Raw genomic sequence first — 24,703 nt, 5'->3', positions numbered from 1 at the left:
TGAATGGGATTAGGCTATAATGGTTTCATGATTAATAGAGGTGTGACTAAGACTATAAAAGACTAAAATAGAAGCCTACAGTCCACTGATATTCTATGACACTTAAGCTAATATGTTATCCAGACACTTTAGGAATGATGTGTATTGACAAATCTTTTTATTTGTTGGTGCATTAGAGCTCCTGCAAGCAAAGGAAATACAAAAAGATAGATTATTTTATTCTCAAAAATATAGTTCTTTGTATTATTTTATATTATTGATTCTAAAGAGCATAAAGCACAAATCATTCGGGAGTTTTCCTGACTTTTTTTCTTTCTTGAAAGAAGAAAACTGCCAACTGGAAACTGAGCAGTCTGCTGAATCAATGAATAGAAAAACAATAAAGTATTAATCAGAATTAAAAATATTGCGCCTATTACCTTGAAAGCCTTACAGGCTTTTCTGCTCATTCTGATAAACTACTTGCAGAAGAAAAAAATACTTGCACAGTTAGGGACTACAAATCATCCCCAAAGAATATCACTCATTCAGCATCTGAATGGCAGTATTTTCATAAACATACATCTTTCATACACACAGTATTGAAAACATTTTTCTCATTTTCTTACAGAATCCTCTGTTATGTCACTACTTTCTCCTAGAAGCTTTGTACTTTTATCAGCAACTGCAAGTCCAATTACTGAGCTTGGTTCCGTTGTACTGATTTTAAGGGAGACTTTCTCAGATGGCTTGACCTTATCTTTACTCCAGGAGATTTTAATCTAGAAAAAAGCAGAAAATGGTATTGGTTTAAAATAAACCATGATATTTACAGTCAGCTAACAACTCTGAGGAAGCATTTTTAACTTAATCAGCTATAATTAAGACTCTGAATTTGCAAGCAAGCATGGCATTTCTTAGGACCTCTGCCTAGGACGTCTATGAAAACACCATGACATTCCTTTTGCTGTCTTTTTCAGTTCCTTAGATTGGTGGGAAGTTAGCATCAGCATCCATAGTCATTTCAACCAACACTTAGAATAGAACCAGCAGCCTCTTCAGCCACAAGTATACACTACTTTCTATAACTAAGGACAGTAAAAGAAATGCTTTCTCTGTTGATCAATGCAGAAGACAGCATGTAACATATTCTGAGAAAGGCATTTTGGGGAAAAACTCCAGCTCTCAAAGATTCCAAACACTGCTTTTACTCCCTACTGTGCTGGATGGCTACACAGAATTTCAGTTTAAGATGAACAATTTTATTCTTTTCTTCATCAAAAAAAAAATGCTACTATAAAGTCTTGAGATGGAATCCAGCTCCATACTAAAGACACCTACATTTAGCCGTCTACACTCCAGTTCAGTGTTAAAGCTCCCATCACACACAACGGATTCAAAAGAGAGAGTGGAGACTAGACAGCAGTTCAGCTCACCATGAAGCAGAATTCCAAATGATGGTGAAGAAAATAGTTATACATGTTGTATTGACCGTATTAGCTGCAGGTGGGATTCACTGGCACTTAATACCATTTGAGATCTTCAAAGGTATACAAGACATCTACAGTGCAATCCAGGCAGAACATTCTTAAAACCATACTAGACTCCTCTGTTTGGTCCCTGAATCTCCATAAAGGGAGTTTAGACACATAGCTCACATACAGACATCAGGAATTAGAATCAGTCACCTGAAAGCAACTGGAACCATTTGAGACGCCCCACAGTATGCTTATCTGACCCTCAGCTTCCACTCCAGAAGTCCATAGGTTTCCCACAGGACCTGTGAAACACCTACTGGTCCCATGGCGATATTTTGAATACCCTGTGGCATCTCAGAGGACATTAGATGCCTATGCTTCAGCAACTGAATGTTTAGGTCCTTACATGTAAACACACATATTTAGGTGTCAATCTACAGCTCAGTCTTATCCTTCCCCCAATAAATCCATGTAAGGAGTTTATTTTTCTTCCCAATACATTCAGTATGAAAATTCTAGAGCAACAACAAACACAGTAATTATTGGCACCGTAAATGGGATTAGTACCATGTGCTTCATTGTAAATGGGACATTACACGGGCAGCAAAAAGGCTTGGTTCTGGGTAAAGGACATTGGGACACTGCAATTCTGTATTTTTCATTTTACCAACTCATTTACAAAAATGAAATGCCAGGAAAAACTACAAATTACAGAAATTAATTTATCACAGTATTAATTTAATTTCACTGGCTAACCTTCAAATGGAGAAACGGAAATACCTTGAAATTTTGAAGACTCTGAGAATAGTTCTTTCTGTATCTCACATTTTTTCCTTATCTAATCTTTACCACAAATACAGTAAGGCTGATATTTAATTCCTATAATTTATCCTCTCAATTTTCCATGAAAATTATGATGGGGTGTTTTTCATCCATAAACTAGATTTAATCAGACTCGTATTTTCAAGATCAGACCTTATCACTTTGCTATATAATATACTGTAATTTTAATTTTGAACAATGCAATTAGTGTAAAGATTTCTATCTGTTTCCAGAAGGCTGAATCAAACTGTTATGCTTTGTTGTTAAAAATATCTTCCTGTCTCTACCCTAAAACCCCCATGTTTAAACTAAATTATCTTATTTGTTTCCTGTTTATTTAGATTCTTCAGACACTGGTAAATAACCACCAAATGTGTCACTGCAGCTCTCTAACCCTACTGCTTCTCCACTTCTTTATTGTGTGATAACAACATTCATATCCTGAGAATGGATAAACTATGAAAAGAATGGAGAACAGATAATCATTTTGCGCATGTGAATAAGACAAATGGCCTCCCCACTGATGTCTGGTTCTGAAAGAAATCTGCTAAGCTTCCGTAGAAGAAGAAGAATTTGAACCCATCATGAGTCTTTGGGTGATCTCATCTGTAAAAAGTCAGTCCGTCTTTTATTTAAATAAAGGACAAAATCTCATCCTGATAAGTAAACTGGGAAATGAAATAACTGCTGCAAAAGTAGCTTTCCCACTCCTTTTCAAGCTTTTTTGAGTTAAGGTACTCAGGCTCACATGAAATATTGGTCACATTCACTGACCACACAGCCAAAAAAGCTGCCTCTGTGCTTCCACGAGGAAAACTAGGATAACTCACGGCTTACAGAAAGAATGCCCTTTTGCAGTCTCCTCAGAAAGACTGAGCAGAAAATGCCAGTTCTGCTCTGTTTTGGGCTCTCTTTGGTCATACGTCATACCACATGACCACTGTCTGATTAAAGTACGGTCTTCTTAAACTTTACATTTCCATACATACTGCACCTGTGAATATCTTTCCACTGTATTAGCTAGAGCAGTCTTTGACCAAACCAATAAAAACATGAGGGGATACTGTTCATCTGTTTATGTAGAGCACCTAGGTCTAGTAAAAATTTCTTTCAGATATGAAACAGCCCTACATTTATAGCTGAACCCTAACTGTACTGGTATTATTAGTCTTTCCATGGACTTTCACAAATCTCAGATTAGATCCACAATAAGAAAGATTTTATATTTACAATCCTATGATCCAAACTACTGCTTAGCATGCAAGAAACACACAAAAATACGATCTCAGACTCGAGTTCAGTATAATTACCTTGTTCAAAACAGGCTGAACAGGGATAGTGAGAGCATCATTTACAACTACTCCAAGCTCATCAACGTAGAATACAAGTATGCATGCCAAGGGAGCCCAGGAATTTTCTGCTGTTAAAGTGAATGTTGTGGAAACCTTTGTGCCAGAAGCCATAATTTGTTCCTTAGATACCACCTGAAAGGGAAAAAAGAATCACAGAACATCTACTGGTAACTCAGTATGTGATAAGCATTGCAACTCTTTCTACAAACAGGTGTTAAAAGAAGAGCCATATAGCTGTAACCTTTTTGAAAATCTGGTGGGTTAGATCTATGAGACTGAGTATCAAGCAAGGGGGGAATGTAATATTTGAATACTAGAAATAGATATTTTCCATGCTTTAATTCCTATATCACTATGGACAAGTGAAGAACTACAAGGATGAGTGCACAGTACAATATGGGCTATGAGAATATAGAAAGGCAAGAACAAAATGGCTGGGTCATATGGGTCACCTACAGTAGCATTTGAGTTTGGATCAGGAATACAATTTTGAAGCAAATCTCCAAAACATTCGTACTTCCCACACTTCAGTTCACATCATGGAGAGTGTGAACTGAGGCCCACTAATATGTTCCAGCTAATAACAGGCATTTGGTTTACCAGATCAGATCAGAGCTAGTCTGAAGCTCCCTCAAAATACCTACAGTGCACACTTCAGGCCCACAGCATCGACTTTTTCATTCTAAATCTGTTCCAGTTGGACCACACCACTTACCAATGAAGAGAGCCAGTTCTGGAGAACTCCCCCCATGGAGGGCAGTTCTCTGCCTTTGATTGTAGGCACATAATTGTTTCTCTTAACTTTCCAAAACGACTTTTTCACTAACCACCTTGATTGTAACCTCTTCTCTTCAGCGGCTACAAACTACAAGGCCAGCTTATGCCTACACGTTCTGACACAATTTCTTTAGCTTAAACAACTCTCTATTACCTCCATGTTTAGCACCGTATATTTACAGAGAGAGAGCAAATAACTAAAACCTAATTAACTGAGAAAGGAATTATCTGAATCAAACAATAAAAGATATGGAAAGGGCACTGTTTATGTATAACATCTAGGTTAATAGAAATATGTATAGTAACATAGTAGAAATTATAAATTCACAGATATATATATATACATATACAGATATATAAACACAAAAACACAGTGGTATATGGGAGAGGGTTGTAACTTTCAACATTTTTGACTAGCATTTTCAAAAACAGTTATTTAATATAAACCATTTAATTACTTAACTTGGTAGGAAAAACTGTTTTGTGGATGCCTCAAAATCATCTTCATTTAAGAGCTAAGAAAGCTGCAAATCTCTCTCCTCAGACAACCAAAGAAGAATAGATCAGATACTCATGTCATTTCTAAAATAAAAGGTATGCCTCCAAACTTCTTTTTTTTGAATCTTCTAGAGAGTTTTTCTACTTTAAAAAATACACATGAATGCCCTCATTTTACACTGTTCTAAGGTTTTGCTTGCTCAGCTTACTATTAGATAAAGAATAATTGCAATTAGCATGATCATCCACAAGACATGCATGTGTTAAAGATAGGATGGTAAACTAGCAGTGGTATAATAAACTCTTCAATCCAGATGCTGTAAGATACAGTTCAGCAGAACTAATGATAAAATCACAGTCATTACCTAAGCCATTTATTAAAAAATGCTTCCTACTGCATATAAAATGCAGTTCCCTTAACATTGCAGCCCTGCCCACTAGACCATTTATTTTCTCAGCAGGCAGGTCTTCTCCTCATCCTGTGTTCACAGCACAGACTCATCCCTGTTAGTCCCTGAATCTTCAGAGGAGCTCCACCAACTCCCTGCTTCCCTCTGCGCCCCCAGAACATGCTGGCAAACCCCAGCTTGGGCTGCTCCCAGCCACTTCTGTCCCTTTTCCCATCCCATCAGGCTCTCTGTACAGTAAGAGACAATGGCAGAACCATTGTCATAGTTCCACCTTGTTTCACACATCCATAATCAGAGATAATCCAGTACCCAAAACAGAGACACACTTCTCCTAGAAAGCACTGCTAGAGGCCTATTTGCTATGTAGTTGATGGCCACCCTTTTGAATAAAGACCATCCTAGCAGAAAAGTAGAGTATAGGCCATATATCAAAGCACAGCAGAAATACTGAATTTCTCTAATTTTCAATCATATTCCATTCACTTCAATATTTATGAGATTGGTAAAAGTCATCTTGAATTTTACATATATGTAAAATCAATAACTTACCAGATAATGAAACTCTTTTACTGGCTTGTTGCTTGCAATACTCAGCTCAAAAGGTTTCCCAGCCTAGGCAAACAGTATGATTGACATGGATGAGTATGGGAACATGATGAGTAACTCGAACTGTTCTCATTGTGGCAAGTTCCATCTCAGACTGTTACCTTTACATCCTGGCTCTTTGTTTTGATCTGGAGGTAAGTCTGGCTGGGTGAGCTGAAAACATCATAAACACCTATGTCGGTCTTACTATTGAGGAATTCTGCCTGTAAGATAATGTGAAACAAAGCTCTTAACCAAACAGTAAAATCTGAGATGTTCACATATATATTACTGTTTGAAGGCAGCATGGTACGGTAACGTTAATGGCAGTACAGAAACGCTTTACTGCTCTGAGTATCTGTTTCTTTCCCCCCATCCACTATCTTGGTGCAATTGTTTAGATGACATTTAGATTTTAAAAGCATTGTGTCACACAGGATCTGGCACCTTGTTTCCAGCTCTGTTTATAACACAAATAGGAAATAAGGTAAATAATAACAGGTGATTGTATCAGCTGTTGCAGATAGATAGCAGGAAGAGCGTATCATTGTTCACAGTCACAGCCTGCTCAAGCTGGTGTATCATTGTTCCAAAGCAACATATTACAGACAATACCTGAACTCTCAGATTTTTTGTATTAGCCAGAATTGGAAATTCAATATCAATAATTCCATTTTCTGGAACAGTGTAATTCAGGACATGGACTGTCTTATTACTCTCCTCTGTTGCCTCGTTTTCAAGGTAAGAAAGTGAAGAGTGGTCAAAAAACAGGTCTGACTGTTGTGCAGTGATTGTGACAAGATTCTGTCTCTCTTCAGTTGTCAGCTGGTTTGTGTCAGAACGTGTCACCTTTAGCTAAAAACAAAAATAAAATATCAAACAGGATAAAACTAAAATCCATGATGAATAATATGTAACAATGTATTTGCAGTTATAACATCATGTCAAGAAAACAAGGGCATCAGATTTCTCACACATCAGTGTTTTTAATCCTTTGAGAGCACTATAAGTAGGCAAGTCATCCAAGAACAAAACTTCCCATAGTAACTCCAGGGAGTAAAAAGAAGAAAAAACAAAGCAGATGGAACAGAAAAGGTGACCTGCCTTTCAGCTCTCCCAGTTACAACTCTTCCGACAGAAATGCTTGTCTCTCAGGCAAAATATGCATATATTACCTACAGCTTGAATATTTAATTTTATCACTTGTTCTCTCTCGCCCTGACAACCTAACATTAGCCTAACATTACATCATGTGTAGGATAATGTGTTAGACAAGCAGAGATGATACTGAATCAGATGTCTTTATGGATCCATCAAAAGGACTGGAAAAGAAAAGACTGAAATCAGGCCCAAAATGGACACAGTCCACAACATTTTCACTCCAAAATCTATCAATCAGCACTATGAATTTCATCAACCTTTATTCCCACATTCAAGCAGATTCTTCCCCATAGTATAATCATTCTCCTTTTGCATTACACAGTCCAAAAATTCAACTGCTACACTTGTAAACATTGAATAAATGCTTCCGTTTTCAATCTCAATCCAAAGGTCTGTCACCCCATTACCTCTCTTAGCCTACCATTATTTTTCTATCCTCTTCCTGTACAGCATATACAGACCTCCAGTTATTAGTAACTGCAGAAGCTGTCCTTCATGCTCCTCTGGGAGCATAACTGACATTCTTTTCTTTCACGTCAGATACAGCGTTGCTAAATGCCTCAGCTCCCTGTAGGCTCATCTTTGGAAGACAAGGAGGAAGCTAAAGTCAAACTGAGAGGCCGGAAAGAAAAATGTCCAAAACCAAAGACTCAGATTATCAGGCCAACAGAAAAGTATGGCTTGAACCAATCTACTCTGAATTGCCTAGTCAGTCTATCATTTTGATATTTAGGTCTGATTTCTATGCAGCAAAGACTCTGGTTGTCTTCAAGAACTGTGAAGTCTATTCCCCTCTTCAAATGAACAAAATGTAGTGATGCAAAATGAAACTTCTGTTAAGTGTAGAAATACTGAATGTAGACCAGGACAGCACGAAGTATATGTAATACTTCTGTGACAGGACTACAGCTCGTACAAGAAAGACAGAATAGAATGCATAAAGGAGACACTTTCGATTGAGGGCAATGTGGTTTAATGAATTTTACTCAATTTTGCAACAGTGTTTAGTAACATAACTCTAAAGCAGTAGCTAGAAACTGAAAAGATTTCTCTTCCTTGAGAATGTTGACAAACTATATTCAAATACCAAGGCTACAGCATTTCCTGACATTTTACCCTTTTCTAGTGCAAGTGCCACTAAGTTTAGTATTTCCCAAAATGCATCGTGAAAAAGAGATGATTTGAAAACAAATCTGTAGATTACACTTAAAAATCTGAGGCAAATTTTGGTATGTAAGCAAAAGCACGGGAAAATAAAAGTCCCATTTGTTTACACACAAATCATAATGAAATAAAAGAACTTACAGTAGCTATGAAGTTCAGAGAAGGTTTTATTACTCTAGAGTAGTCCACAAATTCAATAAAATAGTCACTTTGCTTTGGAAATATGATGATACTTGAATTTTGGGAGATTCCTGTTGGATAATTGAATGTGTTTAGATAACATGGTTTTACACATATATTTCTTTAGCAGCAATATTCTTTACTGCCTATGTTCTTCAGAAAATTCTATCATATTTTGCACTGTTTCCATTCCTATTGCTCTCCACCCTTCCAGCTAAGGATCAGTACCGAGGTGGTATACATACTGTCTCCACTCTATGCTAGATAAATCGTACTGCACAATGCTCTACTCCACACAGACTGTGTCAGAATATCATACATCTGACAAAAGAAAGGAACTTGAGAAGCCCAAGTCAGATAGCTTCACCTTAATGGGGTCTCTACAGAAAGTCTGCTGAAACCCAGTATCTGGGACTGGTAGAAATTTGTACAAATGACTTTTTTCTAACATGTAAGTTGAAATGTAATATGAACCCACAGAAAGGCTCAGTTTGCAAATCTGCCTGTCCAAAAGACAGTGAAAAAGACAGTGAATGACGTGTGGTCAGAGAACTCTTCTATTAATGTGGTTTGCAAACAAGTAACACAAGTTTACAATCAGACTCAAGTTTGTAAGATTCATATAAATGCTAGTAATTCTTTACACCTGCTCTTCTCATCAAAAGTGATTGGTTATTGGCTAATAGCCAATCTGAACAAACCTCTTGGTTATTTAATAAATCATTTAGCATAGAACTGTATTCAGCTAAATTAACAGCTGGTTGAACTCTTTAATATCTAGATAAGTAACAGTTGAGATAATATATTTGTATACAAAAGGTTAGTATTTCCTTCAGCACATGATACTTTTCCTAGTACTTCTAAGCCTTTCTGCATATTATGAGAGCCCACTAAGCTTTTCCAATACGGCGTACTCTGTAGATTTCTCCAGTAAGACATCACACAGCAACATACCTGTAAGCGACTCAGTAACTACAGCTATAATTTCTATCGGCTCTGTGTAATCAGTGTCATGGTGGTGCCATGACTGATCAGCATTCAAGTCTTGCAACATAAGCTTGCTACATGTGACATTCACAGATCCGTTAATCTGCAATGCAGAAAAAAAATCTTTATCAAACCACCAAAATCAAGGACACCATTTTATTCACAAGTTATTTCTAGTTAAGTTCTGCAGTTCTCCCCATGTAAATTCTGGAGTGTCAACACCAGAAAAGTGTGAATGCTGAACTTTAATTTTTGCTTTTAGTAATCATTCTTATTAAATCCAGTATAAGTTCATTACTGTTTAGAAAGAGAAAGTTATCTGTTGTTTTTATATAATTATTCAGTTCTAAACTGCCAGAGCACTGGCATCTATGTTGCACAGAAAAATAAAATCAACAGGTCCCTGGGAGCTAAACTCTATCTAAATTCTCAAAGCTCACACTTTCTGTAGGCTAAGTGCTGCTGAAGGCCTTAAGTCAGCCAAAAGGAAACAACAGACACTGTTTAACAGAAATTGAAGCTTTCTTAAATGTAGTCCACAATTTAAAATTGAAAGACCTGATTTTGCAGAAGGATGCCATGAGTCTATCACCACATTAGGTCTTTAAATCAAAACTGCATGCCTTTTTAAATGTCATGCTCTAGCTCATGCCTAGCCCAATAATTATTAAACATTACTATTTAATTAGTAGGCAAAACACTTTGATCTTTACTAAGTTACTGTTCTACTTGGACAATTTTAATGGTCTCTTCTAGCCTTACAATGTAAGGCTACGTGTATAGTGACATATATGGAGCCAGGGAACATTCCTGGGCACCGGAACGCTATCACCTATACTGTTAGGATTGTTCCTGGAATGCTTTTTTTTGCTTGGGCCAACTAGTACTCTCCAAAACTACTTCCAGGCATAGTTCAATAGATGACAAAGGCCAAGTATCATTCCCAACAGGCAGTTTGAACGCAGTCACTTTGCTCTGGAAAATAAGAGAGTTTAACAGTATTCATGCAAGTCCCTCCACATACTATGCCAGTGGAACTCAGCGCTTGACAACAGCCCCAGGCGTATTTAACCTACAAAAGCAGACATAGCCTTAGGCTCTACAACACTATGAGCTGTTAAAAAAAGACTCACCTCCATCGTTTTTGTTATGTTTTTCTTGTTTGTCCAGTAAGAGACAGAAAGGCAAGTGATTGTTACAGTTCCCTTCACTGGCTTTCCATATGTGTACCTGAAACATGTCAACAACAGTCAAACAATCCACTGCCTCAAGGGCCTCAGTTCCGTAAGATTTTCCGAGGCAAAAGATTCTACTAGATGTTTTTTTCCCTGGTCTCAAACACGACTAGAATACATCTGCACTTTGAAACATGAAGCCTTCAGCAGAGACCAGCTTACTGACACTAAAGACAGCAGCCCCAAAAATGGAGACTATATACAGAAGTAGGAAGTGCTGCCCTTTACTTAACATGAACTATAGAAATCTATTACTATTATTATGGGCTGTGCAATGTAGACAAATTAACTAGATTAAACTAAGCTGGAGCACAATATTCTTGTGTCAGAGTAAGAGTTATTTTGGCACAGTTATTCTGGAATGGCTTTCACTTTCTGAAAAGAGATATAGAAAAAGAACAACGTCAGATATTTCATTTTGTTATTTCACTGTAATTAAGCACATCATATTCACAATAAAAGAAAATACGTCAGCTGGAAGCAAATTATTGAATAGAACATCAATACAGCATAATAATCAGTATGCAGCAAAGTTAAAATGGGATGTAGGAAGTGAAAGTGTTATGCTTCTCAAATGCTGCTAATAGAAAATGAAAGATCCTGAGACACTTAACTTCAAATTATTTAACAATCATAGTGCAAAACAAATCATAGTATTCTTATGTGGCAAACAAAACTTGTAACTCTGGTAAACCTGAGAACTGTAACATATTCAGTTCTCAAAATGCCATTAGCAAGCTCCATTCAGTCAATGTGGTAATAAAATAAAAATTCTGCACAAATGTCTCCAGGTTGTATGTAAGAGAAACTATTAAATTATCAGATTCAGACCTTTTAGAAGAGACAAAGAAAGGGAAAAAATAAAATGATTCTAGTCCAACAATATTAATAAATTCAGATGTGATAACTAAGTACTTTTAATCAATATGGAATCAGCTGGCAGTCACTTAAATATCAAAGCTGAAAAGCTAAGGAAAAGAACTGTCAAATAGCACAGATTCTGGTAACCCTGCACCCCCTCCTGGGAAACCTGCATGCTCAATTACCTCTCCGAAATGCCTGTACACAATGCATGCAGCATGGGGAATAAACAGGAAGAATTAGAGATCTGTTTGCAGTCGTAAGGCCATGATCTCATTGCAGTTACAGAGACATGGTAGGATAGCTCGCATGACTGGAATGCTGTCATGGATGGCTATGTGCTTTTTAGGAAAGACAGGCCAGGAAGGCGAGGTGGTGGAGTAGCTCTTTATGTGAGAGAGCAACTGGAATGTATGGAGCTCTGCCTAGAGGTGGATGAAAAGCGAGTTGAGAGCTTATGGGAAAAGGTTAAAGGGCAGGCTAACGTGGGTGACACTGTTGTGGGCGTTTATTACAGGCCACCTGATCAGGAAGAGGAAGTAGATGAGGCCTTCTACAGACAGCTGGAAGTAGCCTCACGATCACAGGCCCTGGTTCTCATGGGGGACTTCAACCACCTAGATATCTGCTGGAAAGACAACACAGCTAGGCACAAACAGTCTAAGAGGTTCCTGCAGAGCATTGATGATAACTTTTTGAAACAGGTGTTGGAGGAGTCAACAAGGAGAGGTGTGCTGCTGGACCTTGCACTAACAAACAAGGAAGGGCTGGTTGGAGGCGTGAAGGCTGCAGTGACCACGAGATGGTGGAGTTCAGGAAACTGCGAGGAGGAAGCAGGGCAATGAGTAGGATCTCAACCCTGGACTCCAGGAGAGCAAACTTTGGCCTCTTCAGGGATCTACTTGGAGGAATCACATGGGTTAGGGCCCTAGAAGGAAGGGAGTCCAAGACAGCTGCTTTATAGTCAAGGATCACTTCTTCCAAACTCAAGATCAGTGCATCCCTATGAGTAACAAGTCAAGCAAAGGGGGCAGGAGACCTGAATAGATGAGCAAGGAGTTTCTGGCAAAACTCAAACAGAAGAAGGAAGTATACAGAATGTGGAAAAGGGGACAGGCCACTTGGGAGGAATATAGGAACACTGTCAGAGTATGCAGGGATGTGATGAGGAAGGCTAAGGCCCATTTGGAATTAAACCTGGCAAGGGATGTCAAGGACAACAAGAAGGGCTTCTTCAAATACATCAGTAGCAAAGGAAGACTAGGGAAAATGTGGGCCTGCTGCTGAATGGGGTGGGTGCCCTGGTGGCGAAGAATACAGAGAAGGCAGAGTTACTGAATGCCTTCTTTGCTTCAGTCTTTACTGCTAAGGCCAGCCCTGAAGAATTCCAGACCCTGGAGACAAGAGAGAAAGTCTGGAGAAAGGATGACTTTTCCTGGGTCAAGGAAGATAGGGTTAAAGATTACTTAGGCAAACTTGACACCCACAGATCCATGGGCCCCGACAGGATGCACCCACAAGTGCTGAGGGAGCTGGCGGATGTTATTGCTAGGCTACTCTTCATCATCTTTGAAAGGTCATGGAGAACAGGAGAGATGCCTGAGGACTGCAAGAAAGCTAATGTCACTCCAGTCTTCAAAAAGGGCAAGGAGGACCCAGGGAACTACAGGCCAGTCAGCCTCACCTCCATCCCTGGAAAGGTGATGGAGCAGCTCATCCTGGATGCCATCTCCATGCATGTGAAGGATAACAAGGGGATCAGGAGTAGCCAGCATGCATTCATGCTGGCTAGCATGTAGTCAGCAAGGGGAAATCATGCATAACCAACCTGAGAGCTTTCTATGATGGAATGACTGGCTGGGTAGATGAGGGGAGAGCAGTGGATGCTGTCTACCTTGACTTCAGCAAGGCTTTCGACACTGTCTCCCATAACATCCTCATAGGTAAGCTCAGGAAGTGTAGGTTAGATGAGTGGACAGTGAGATGGATTGAGAACTGGATGACTGGCAGAGCTCAGAGGGTTGTGATCAGTGGCTCAGAGTCTAGTTGAAGGCCTGTAGCTAGCGGTGTCCCCCAGGGGTCAGTACTGGGTCCAGTCTTGTTGAACTTATTCATCAGTGACCTGGTTGAAGGGACAGAGTGCACCCTCAGCAAGTTTGCTGATGAGACAAAACTGGGAGGAGTGGCTGAGACACCAGAGGGCTGTGCTGCCGTTCAGAGAGACCTGGACAGGCTGTAGAGTTGGGTGGAGAGGAACCTCATGAAGTTCAACAAAGGCAAGTGCAGGGTCCTGCACCTAGGGAGGAATAACCCCATGCAGCAGTACAGGCTGGGGGTTGACCTGCTGGAAAGCAGCTCTGTGGAGAAGGACCTTGGGAGTCCTGATGGACAAGTTGACCATGAGCCAGCAATGTGCCCTTGTGGCCAAGAAGGGCAATGGTATCCTGGGGTGCATGAGGAAGAGCGTTGCCAGCAGGTCAAGGGAGGTGATCCTCCCCCTCTACTCAGCCCTGGTGAGGCCACTTCTGGAGTCCTGTGTCCAGTTCTGGGCTCCCCAGTACAAGGGAGACATGGCACTACTGCAGAGAGCCCAGCAAAGGGCTACTAAGATGATGAAGGGACTGGAGCATCTCTCTCATGAGGAAAGGCTGAGAGAGCTGGGCCTGTTTAGCCTGGAGGAGAGAAGACTGAGAGGGGATCTTATCAATGTATACAAATATCTGAAGGGAGGGTGTCAAGAGGATGGGGCCAAACTATTTTCAGTGGTGCCCAGTGACAGGACAAGAGGCAACGGGCACAAACTGCAACACAGGAAGTTCCATCTGAACAGGAGGAAAATCTTTACTGTGAGGATGGCAGAGCCCTGGAACAGGTTGCCCAGAGAGGTTGTGGAGTCTCCTTCCTGGAGACTTCGAGTTCTCCTGTCTAGGCACAATTCTTGGCAACATGGTCTAGGTGACCCTCCTTGAGCGGCGGGGTTGGATTAGATGATCTCCAGAGGTCCCTCCCAACCTCAACCATTCTGTGATTCTGTGTAACATTGTTTTGCATCCAGACTGCAGTCTTTCTGAGCAGACCTAATTAAATAATAAGCTGCCATTAACACTGCAATGAAGTTGTCATTGGGTAGTATCCATCCCTATACTTAACTTATCTCAATCCAATAATATGCCAGACATGAGAAAGGGAAAGGTTTTATGACCTCTACAGCCTAAAGGACATGTAAACTGTTTGTATACAGAGATATCATGTCTGTAAAAACAGTCACGGGGAACGAAATCATTCCTTATAAAAAACTATGGCATATCAGTAAAACTCTGGCACTGATGGTATTCAATCTCCGAGAATTCAGAGCCATCCAACTCTGGATTTACTGGAGCAGAGAGGTATACCTTCAAATATCTTACTAGAGCTCAACAAAGGTGCTAAGTATCCTACAAAAGACCAAAACAGCTTAGATAACAATAGAAACCAAATGCACACTGACAAATACTAGACTCCAACTGCAAAGCAGATCGTGAAGAAAAATCAGGAAAACAGTACCCCTTCTTAAAAACTGTACAAATCTAGACTGTTTATAGTGTCAGGTCAAACTGCCCATTGGAGGGGACGGTCCAAACATATCATTTAACTAGCTTCTAAATCAATCATTTCTGCTTTCCACTTACAAATGGAGTGTTTAGAAAAGTATGCGTTTTTACATAATTAAATTACCACAAAAAGATCTCTTTTTCAGGTCATCTTGGATGAATCTTTCAAGCTGCTTTGTTCCACTCTCATCTTTCCAAAACAAAATTAATTTCCATTTGAGATTAATGCATACCGAGTTTTTTGTCTAGGTATTTGTTCAGCTAAAAAATGAAATTTTATTCTCATATAACAGTCTACAGTAAAGTCTCTTCTGAATTTCTCAAGATTTCTCAGGTATAGGGTTTTTGTTAGGCAAAAGCCTATACCTCTTTCTTAAATCATATTAAGATAGGAAGAGTGTGGCTAAATTGGAACAAGAAGCATACACCTAGAAGCTTCCATAATTTTCCAGCTGGTCTAATAAAATACAGTTACTGTACCTACAAACCTTGACCTGATAAGACTGCAGAATATCATTAAAGAGTAAGAAGAAAAAAATGCTTGAAAACTTTCATTATAAGCAAAAAAATCATGAAATTCCATGAATAAGGCAGCAAAAATAACTTGATCATAGTCTAGAAATACTTCTACCCAAGCAAAAAATTGTGATTAAAAGTCTGAAGATCTAACAATGCTATGACAAGATCCAATAACTAGAAATGGAGTTAGTCAGCTAATTTAGAGTAGAAAGCACTTTTTAGCATTCTAAATCCAAATTTTTATTTTGACACTTACTGAGATACAGTAATTATCTTAAGAGTGAGGGTGACATCGGTATCAATGATTTACTTACTTGGCAGTGACAACACCAGTTATGTCTTCCTGTTTCAAAGAGTAGTATAACGATGTTGTTATCAGGACATCGAATTTTGGTAAAACTAAAAAAATTATGAAAAATATTAAATTCACACAAGAAAGAATATCTAAATTTTTGTAAGTAATATGAGTAGTTCACTGTGATATGGTGAAGACTAGCAGTTTGCTACCTTCCTACAGTAAGATATGCTTTTAACCCAACCTGGTATATACCTAAGACTAAGACCTCTTGTTGAAAGGAAATTCCCAGCAACACAAGAGCTGCCTGTATAAAAAAGCTTGTATTATTGAAGCATAAAATGTCCATTTCTCCTTTCTCAAGCCGAGCTGGCAAGGAGAGAAGAAAATTCCAACCTATTCAGCCTTTACAGAATCATCGGTAAGCTTCAGGATCAGACATTATACAGACATTTTGGAATGAACACATTGCCTGCATGATCCTGGGAAAACAGAGAAAATAACAGTATCTTATATGTTTAAGATAAGTACTTTAAAGATTGACTGCATAACATTCAGACACTACAGTAGTAGGTCATTATAACTATCAAAGATAAACAGGGTTACTGATAAAATGATGGTATTTTTCCCAGGACAGAGAGTCAGTCTCAGAGAAGCAGAAGATGGGAAAGTTAAGACTTTCTGGGAGCATTCAAAAGGTTCATGTTAGCCAAGTCATTCTAAAGTCTAAATTCTAAACTAATGGAAATGGAAGTTCTTCAAACATGTATTTCAGATCAGCTATGTTAGGCTCTCGGACCTGATTTTCTAGAGGAGTCTTTCTTTCTCCACTGAGACTACAGAAGCAGACCAGGGAGACTAGTTTTTCTTAGTTAGCATGAACCACAAGGAATAATCCCTGGTTCAATATCATGTTACACTAGAATCACTTAGCTATCTATTTAAATGAACATGTCAATGAATACAGCACCTGATATTAATGTTTTCATCATACCTAAAATTCTACCAATTTGGTTACTACTAAATGTACTTAGGCGACACTTACCATATTCCATCACTTTAAATCTTTGGTAATGAACTTGACCCTATTGAAAAAAAATATATAAGAAGGTACATGAAATGGTGGTTAGATTAGCAAATTTAACATATCTTTTAGGCCCAGTTGTATGCATATTCAAGTTAAATTGCAATGCTGAAATGATGTGTAAATGTAAACCATGACTCAGCCATTACTATCACATGTAGCTCCTATGAGAGCCAGTAGTATGTATTTGCACCACGGGAGGACATAGGATCCAGAACTGATATACAGCAGATTCTAAGTATATATAATGAAGGCCTCAGAGAGTTTCTGCCCACAATCTGCAAGACGATCTACAGAAGGCTGATTTCTATACAGAAAGCAAATATCCAAGCTAGCTTAAAACTAACTAGCCTAAGTACTCACAGTAATCATCATGAACCATAGCTGAACTACCAGCAGTGTCTTTGCAAGCTCATTTAAAATTAACTCAGGTGTCCCGATACAAAAGTGAAGTCCCTGCCTACAGTGCCTTTTGTAGAAGATGAGACCACTGAAAAACATGTATAATCTTAAGTCTCTTCATTTACTCAAAAAAAGGTAAGATTTTATTATAATCTACAGTGTACACTAACTTCAGCAGTGATATCCTAAGGTTGTAGCTGCCTGTTTTTTCTATTTGTTAGCTAAAAATCAATGTAAGAATAAGGAACTAGCCAATATACTAAGTTGGCCATGGTCTCTTCTATTTTTTTATTTTTCTAATTTTTTCACTTACTTTCTGATTTTCTTCAGGAGAATATCTAATATTGTATTTGCATATCCTGGCATATTTTTGAGATGTGGCATGTTAGGCTAACAACAGCACTTTGTTGAGAAATTAATTTTAAAGTTTCTTCACTCTCTTACCATTTAAATTCAGCAGGTATTTTTGGTCTTAGGTACAATGACAGTTGACCCAAGCAGTCATACTACTCAACCACATAACCTTTGCTTTTTGTTCTTTTACTCTATTGTTCTTCTTTGCTAAAGTGAGAGTAATTCTGACCAAATATGTAAGGCATTTGTCTGAGGACATATAACCCTTGACGGTTCAATCACCTTTTACCACATCATGCCAAAAGCTCCCATCAGTAGGGCAAAGGCATGAGGTGATTCACCAGCAGTGCCTGGAACTGGAGCTCTGAATTCGAGCTGACTTACTTGACCTACATCACAATTGTATTTGGAATGATTTGGAACAATGATCAAACACTCTTTCATAAAGATTTGTTAATCACTAATAGCTCAGATTGCTCCTCACTTAACCATATACGACATGTTAACACATTCTTTTATGATAAACAATGTATCAGCTAAAGAAATAAAGACAAAAACAGTTGCTAGCATAATACATCTTGTACCCTGGATCTTGTTAACCATTTAATTTTCCCAGTGCCAATAAACAGGTGATGTTGTTGAAGGAAAGCTAAATTACTGTATGCGAATAGAATTACTTCTAATTAGTCCTATTTGAGGAAAAAGAATTTCAGGATGTTAATTATGAAATTTTCATGCTAGCATCCATCCAAAAATGTAAAGTAATATAAGGATTTGGTATGAATTTTAAAGGTTTGGCTTTAAAATAATAAAAAATAGAATTATCCAAGAAAATCATATTGCCTTGTCCAAAATCTCCTGAGTCAGTCTGAAACAGTTTTGTGCCTGATTCAGATGCAGCCAACTTGATCGAAAGCCCAGCCCTCCCATTTGATGAATTTGAGGAAGGAAAGTAGGCCTAGACTGGATGGAGTAATGCTCCCAGCAGTCATGGGAGTTTCTGTGCTCAGACTGGATGTTCCAATACAAAGACTACTTCCGTGCTGTGCAGGACTTCAGGCCACAGAGGAGAAGCAGCCAAAAAGAATCTTAAACCTCAGGCAGGACAGGAACAGAAGGAGAATGAAAGGGCTCATTCCCCATTATTTAATAGCTCCAAGGAGAAAATCCGAGCTCAACTAGGCTGGAAGAATGGTTTAAGAAACCAAAGGAGTCTACAATTCCCAATGGACAGGAAGGGAGCGGCTCAGTTTGAAAGCCTATTTTTCCTCTTTGCTTAAGACTCTTCTGGGTAACAGGGGAAAGATCAAGGTGGACAACAATTTGTCACTGGAAGCTGGCTATTTTAAAATATCACTGGTTGATATTTTAAGGTTAATATCACTGGCTGTTGTTCAACTGCATGATGAGGTTATGCTGATGTGGAGCTCAAAAATCTGATTTTGCCTGTGATTATACCAAAGAACAATGCCACCCCTACAAGCTATCAAATAAGCTGGGGTTCCTCAGTGAACAGGGTCTGAAGTACCTTTTTTGGGGCACAAAAGACTGAACCTGGTGTATACCAAAGAGTATCAGGCAGTATGCGAGAAAAACTGCTTTATGTTCCTAGGGTCTGAAACTACATGGTCCTCCAAGGACCTCCTCTAAGAATCACCTTGCAGAAGAAGTTAATGACAATACAGGTATTTAGATATTGTAAAAGATAATCCATACTAGTTTGAAATATATCATTTTATAAGTAGGAGTTAGTCCTTCTCTGAAAGAGGTAAATGAATTCTGTAGTCTCACTTATCAGCAGACTTTATCCCATCAAGATCTGTTAATGAGTGAGCGTGGCAAGAGAAGATTAGACTATGAACCGAGAATTCCTGTGGGAGAAACTTTCAGACTTGGAATCAAGAGGGAAACTAATTGTAACTGATCTCTCTTACCTGACTTTGCTAAATAAGGTCATAAAATTAAGCTTATTATACATGTATGTCTATACTTTTCCTAGCAGAAGATTTCTATCAAAGTAAAAATTAGATTGCCTCAATTATCAGCTAACAATTTCATGATTAACTCACTGGTCACCAGAATAGCTACCATATTTATATTCCCAGGTTTGAAAATATACATGCATATTCTGCTGTTTTCACAACAGTAGTGCAGATCATAGGCCTTACAATGCAAAATGCTACACTACTGGCATGTAGTTCACAATCAAATTCTTAGGAAAACGACATGCAGGGAACCAATCTCATGTCTGGTTCTTTACATTCCCTACTTTCAACACTAAATGCATATTTTTATACATATGTACATACATATACATACATATACATATATACATATACATATATATATATATACATACACATATACATATACATATATATATATATATATAGTGTGTGTGTGTGTGTCACCCTTGCTGCTAGGCTCATGAGCAGAGCATTACCCCAGGAGGTAGGATGAAAAAGCATCTCCCGTGAAAATGAGTTCTTCGTTCACACTAGCATAGAAGTCAAAAAAGCTAATTAAAAGTTAAGAGAACTGTAAAGAGTAGAAAAAAGATTAAAGTGAGATTACAGCTCTTAATTGCAACCTCTCTAAAAAGACAGCTTTTATGATAGAAGCAATGTCATGGATTCACACTACAGGGAAAGGAAAAGGCCCCAATAGGTCATCTAGATGATCTGCCTGACAAGCCAGATTTCTCACTAATGCACACTTTTCAGCCAAACTGGTTTGAAATAGGCCAAGTAATAGCACTTCAACCACTTCACATCATTTTGCTTCTTCAGGGCAGGGCAGGGCAAACATTGTTCAAGTATTTTTGAGTGTAAGTTGTTAAACCAGTTTCCAGGAGTGGTGGCTTTTGAGACAAGTGGTTAGTTATAAACACAGTTCAAGAGAGATGACTTTTTTGGACTCAGACAGGAAAACAGCATGATGCTTATTCTATTTGTTTCCAATGCTTTATTCTATTATATTTTACTCTTCCATGCCTTCTTCTGCTTCTTAAACATACTCATCCTTCCATACTACTGTCACTTTGTTCTACATCAGCACTTCTTAAACCACAAAATGTCTATTACATTCTGTGCATGCTGCCCAGAGTAAATCCATCAATTAAAAAAAAATGTGCCAAAAAGAGATCCATATAAATACTCTGAGATCATGAGGATGATAGTGCCTTTCTGCATTTGAGTCTTAGATGCTGTAGACCCTGACCTCTAAGAATCACTAACAACTGAGGTCCAGATTTTGCTTTCCTGTGATGAACTTGCTCCATTTGAAGTCAGTTGGATTAGGTAACAAGTAAGGTAAAGCAATTTTTCCCCAAATTTTTATTTCCTCTTGGCAATCAAAAGTCTCTGAAACTAATGTGGCCCAGATGCATTTTCTTTTTTTTTTTTCTTTTCTTTTTTCTTTTTTTTTTGACATGTGAGTCACCAGTTACATCAGGAAAGACTACAGGTGTGTTCTTACTGACTTTCCCTGAAACGGCGAAATGCTGGCACACACTTTTTTTTTCGTGATTATACTGCCATCTCACGGTCAATGTTAGAAATTTTTGCTTTGCAGCAGACTAAATAGATTTTTACCTAGACAGAATTAAAATAATAGAAATATCTCATGATCACTTGATTTTCGTGCTTTATTGTCACATGCATTAATAACCTCCAAAGTAAAATTCTGCATGAGTTCCCACACTTCTGTTCAAATCCATCAGCATGGTCTCCAAAAACTAAGTAGAGTCCTACTAATGTTATCAGTATTCACACTATCAGCTCCTGGTTAAATATCAGTGCTCATTTAAAAACTACTAAATACACAGAAAATCATAAAAGATTTATTTATGGACTGATTTTGAAAGAGGGTAACACTTTTTTTAAGCAATGATATAACTTCAAAATCATTCGATCAAATGTGAAATCTGTAGTTGATCCAACAGTAAAACACCACAGATCACTGTAAATGCAATAAAACATACAAAACCTTAAAAGTTAAAAAATTGTAAGTGTAAAGGATATAATCAATCTGAGCTGATTTTAAAAGTTGTTTTACAACTGAAGCTTTTAAAAAATATAATACAGTTATTCAAAAATATTCTAGAAAACCCTCATTCCAGCTGAAACTTCATTATTCTCCAATATTTCATCACAAATTTCAAATAACAATTTCCATCAATTAGGTTACAAAATGTCTTATAAATAAGAACAAATTTTGAAGAAAAATGCCCACTAATAAAGTTCAGCAACTAAAAGCCTTTCAGCAGCAGGCTCTACAGCAGGAAATATAAGTTATCCAACTAAAATACAATGTGGAGACTTGGGAACCAGACTTTAATGACTGTCTTGAGTTTTCTTGGAACAGCTGTACTAACACCTGGACTCTTATAAAAAAGGATGTTAAATAGCAGCAAGCAGTCAGAACACGGTTTAAAATGAGGTTCAGCAGCAGTACTTCCAGAAATTCAAATTCTGCACACTTGGGAACTAGTCTGTAATGAGCAGGAGGCAAATATAATTTACTGGCTTACTAATGACTCTTTAAAGACAAGACTGAAACCTCAGGTGGAAAGGCTGGACATAAGACACTTTAAACTAGAAAGCTCAGGTACTGACATCAGAATAGCTAAGTCATACGGAGATCAGGCTTGGTTTGCCATCTGAAGGTGTTCCTAAAGTCCTAAGCAGATCCAAAAGCCGTGCTGGATCTTATGGATACTGTGGACCCAGGGCTAGCAATACTACCAAGCCTCACCGAACTGCAGCACAGACATATACTATACATTCCTTAGCACTAAATGCAAGTTCTTGATGACCTTTGTTACCAGGAAGGGACTGGTGAATCTATACAACTTTATATATGATACAGGTAAAGCTGTAGCTCCCTTGGATGGCAGGTTGGGAATAGCTAAGAATATCCAGGCAATAGCTAAGAGTATCCACTCAGAGTGATCTTAGTTACTTTCAGTGACCACTAACTAGATCTCCATCGACCACAGTGGAAACAAACACCTAGTATAACCTACATACAGACATCTACACATCGTAAATCTCAAACTAAATCCCACTCAATATGACTCCTTGTATTTCAGGGCAGAAGCTCACTTCTAATTAACAGAACCGAAAAGAATTTCCCATCAGCTAGGTTGTTCTTTTCCTTTTTCTGTAAGGTTTATTACATTTTTCACTAATCCAATAGTTTAACATGCTACCAGAAAAAGAATAGTGTGTGAGATAACCCATTAGACAGACTTAGTATAATAACGTGGTTTTTCTAAAGTTATTTAATGTACTCTGTGCACATTACAGCCTTACCCAATGTAAGATAGTTTTGCAGTGTGTAGGTGCATATCTCACTGCAGATCACTGTATCATTATATTCTTTTAATACATAATTTGAAAACTGAAGCAGAGCAAATGTGAATGTTGCAGGAAAAAGAATCTGAAAGAAAACAATGTAAGCTTTTAAGTGTGGGGCTTTGGGTTGCTGTTTTATTCCCACAGGATATGCACAGTGAGAAAAGCCATTTTGGGGGGGTCTTAATTCTACACAATTTTTTTTTTTTTTAGTATATATATAATATACTACTCTTTCTCTCCTCTATTTCAATTTTCAGTTCATAGAGTTTAACAACAGAAGGGACCATGAGAGCATTTAGCCTGATCTCCTTTTATACAGGTTTGGTTACTCTAGTATTCAGTTGCATCTTCCAGAAAGGCAACCATTCTTGATGCTAAAACATCAGGCAACAGAGAGGCCCTCACTCTCATATGTAGTTGGTTCTACAGAATAAGAGCCTCACTGGTGAAAGACATCCATATGCCAAAGTAAATTTGTTGGACTTCAATTTCTAATAACTAGTTCATATTGTGTATTCTTCCACTAGTTTAAAAAGCCTTTTAAAACCTGTAATGGCATTCGCACACTGTAATCAAGTAATCTTTTGATTCATCTGATCCCTAGTCAACGGATGAAACTTCCACAGTCTCCCATTATGAAGCTTTCTTCCTAGACTCTCTAAATTCTGTCATCAGTTTATATTAGGAGCACCCTGAGTGAGTGATGATCACCCAATAATAAATCCGTATCTTCTTTCACAGATTTTACATATCTTACATAGATATTTTTCATTAAAATTTAGTACAATCAAAATCCTTTATAAAAATCTGTTACATCAGTGAAGCTACCTTATTAATCAAACCTATAATAGCCTTAAAGAATTTAATTCTTTAGCAGTGGAACCCCAAAGCATCTTTGTCATTACTTTTCTCAGGATTCATGCCAGATGACAGATCTATAGTTTCCCAGGTTACTTCACTTACTCTTTCCTGTTAAGGACATATTCCTCTTCTGCTTGTCTTCTAAAATCTCACCCACGTTCTGAACATGTAGAACCAACATACCTATTAAATGCTTCTCTATCTGCCACATAATTGCTGTTTCTTCATGTTACTGGGCTCTGCCACTGCTGGAATTTCATTTATTACCAGCAAACTTTAAAAACTCATTCATACTTTTATTGACCATCAAATTTTCCCTGGGATCCTTACATTTTCTAAAAATACTCAAGACTTTAGACTTTCTCATTTATACTGATTTTTATTTATTTTATTTTTTCTTCCATTTATTAAATGCTGTTTCCTAAATATTAACTGCTCCCTTTGTCAATAGAAAAAAAAGAAGAAACCTCTCTCTCTTCTATCCAAGTTTACCTTGTCCCAAGAGAGTGTTCTTGTTAAACATACCAAAAATGTTTTACAGCACCTGTTTCCAGAAATTGTTTCCTGTAACAATGGTGAATAGAGGAAGATATCCTACCTTGATAGCACTATACTGTTTGTCCCTGAATATTCTTCATGCTGCTGAAGCATTTATAGCTCTATTAAGGACCCCAAATATTGCATTCAAGGCCAAACTGAACACTAGCAAATCACTAAGCTTTAAAAATTTAATAGTAGGGAAGACATTT

At 38.0% G+C, this 24,703-nt stretch overlaps 1 protein-coding gene across 1 annotated transcript in view; it reads right to left on the bottom strand.

Annotated features, from left to right (window-relative positions):
* CD109 (CD109 molecule) overlaps nucleotides 1–24,703 on the bottom strand; it is a 93,908-nt gene that overhangs the window by 42,605 nt on the left and 26,600 nt on the right. The window contains exons 6-15 of the mRNA XM_026102286.2: nucleotides 16,939–16,978; nucleotides 15,913–15,997; nucleotides 10,527–10,623; nucleotides 9,361–9,496; nucleotides 8,368–8,477; nucleotides 6,517–6,756; nucleotides 6,024–6,125; nucleotides 5,866–5,928; nucleotides 3,590–3,763; nucleotides 609–761 (exon numbers count right to left, since the gene is read on the bottom strand). Coding sequence (XP_025958071.2) covers nucleotides 609–761; nucleotides 3,590–3,763; nucleotides 5,866–5,928; nucleotides 6,024–6,125; nucleotides 6,517–6,756; nucleotides 8,368–8,477; nucleotides 9,361–9,496; nucleotides 10,527–10,623; nucleotides 15,913–15,997; nucleotides 16,939–16,978 — 1,200 coding nt within the window. The remainder of the gene's footprint in view (nucleotides 1–608; nucleotides 762–3,589; nucleotides 3,764–5,865; nucleotides 5,929–6,023; nucleotides 6,126–6,516; nucleotides 6,757–8,367; nucleotides 8,478–9,360; nucleotides 9,497–10,526; nucleotides 10,624–15,912; nucleotides 15,998–16,938; nucleotides 16,979–24,703) is intronic.

This window comes from Dromaius novaehollandiae, chromosome 3 (genome assembly GCF_036370855.1).
Source record: "Dromaius novaehollandiae isolate bDroNov1 chromosome 3, bDroNov1.hap1, whole genome shotgun sequence".
Taxonomy (NCBI): domain Eukaryota; kingdom Metazoa; phylum Chordata; class Aves; order Casuariiformes; family Dromaiidae; genus Dromaius; species Dromaius novaehollandiae.
The sequence above is the reverse complement of the archived record's forward strand: the minus strand, read 5'-3'. Positions and strand labels throughout refer to the sequence as shown.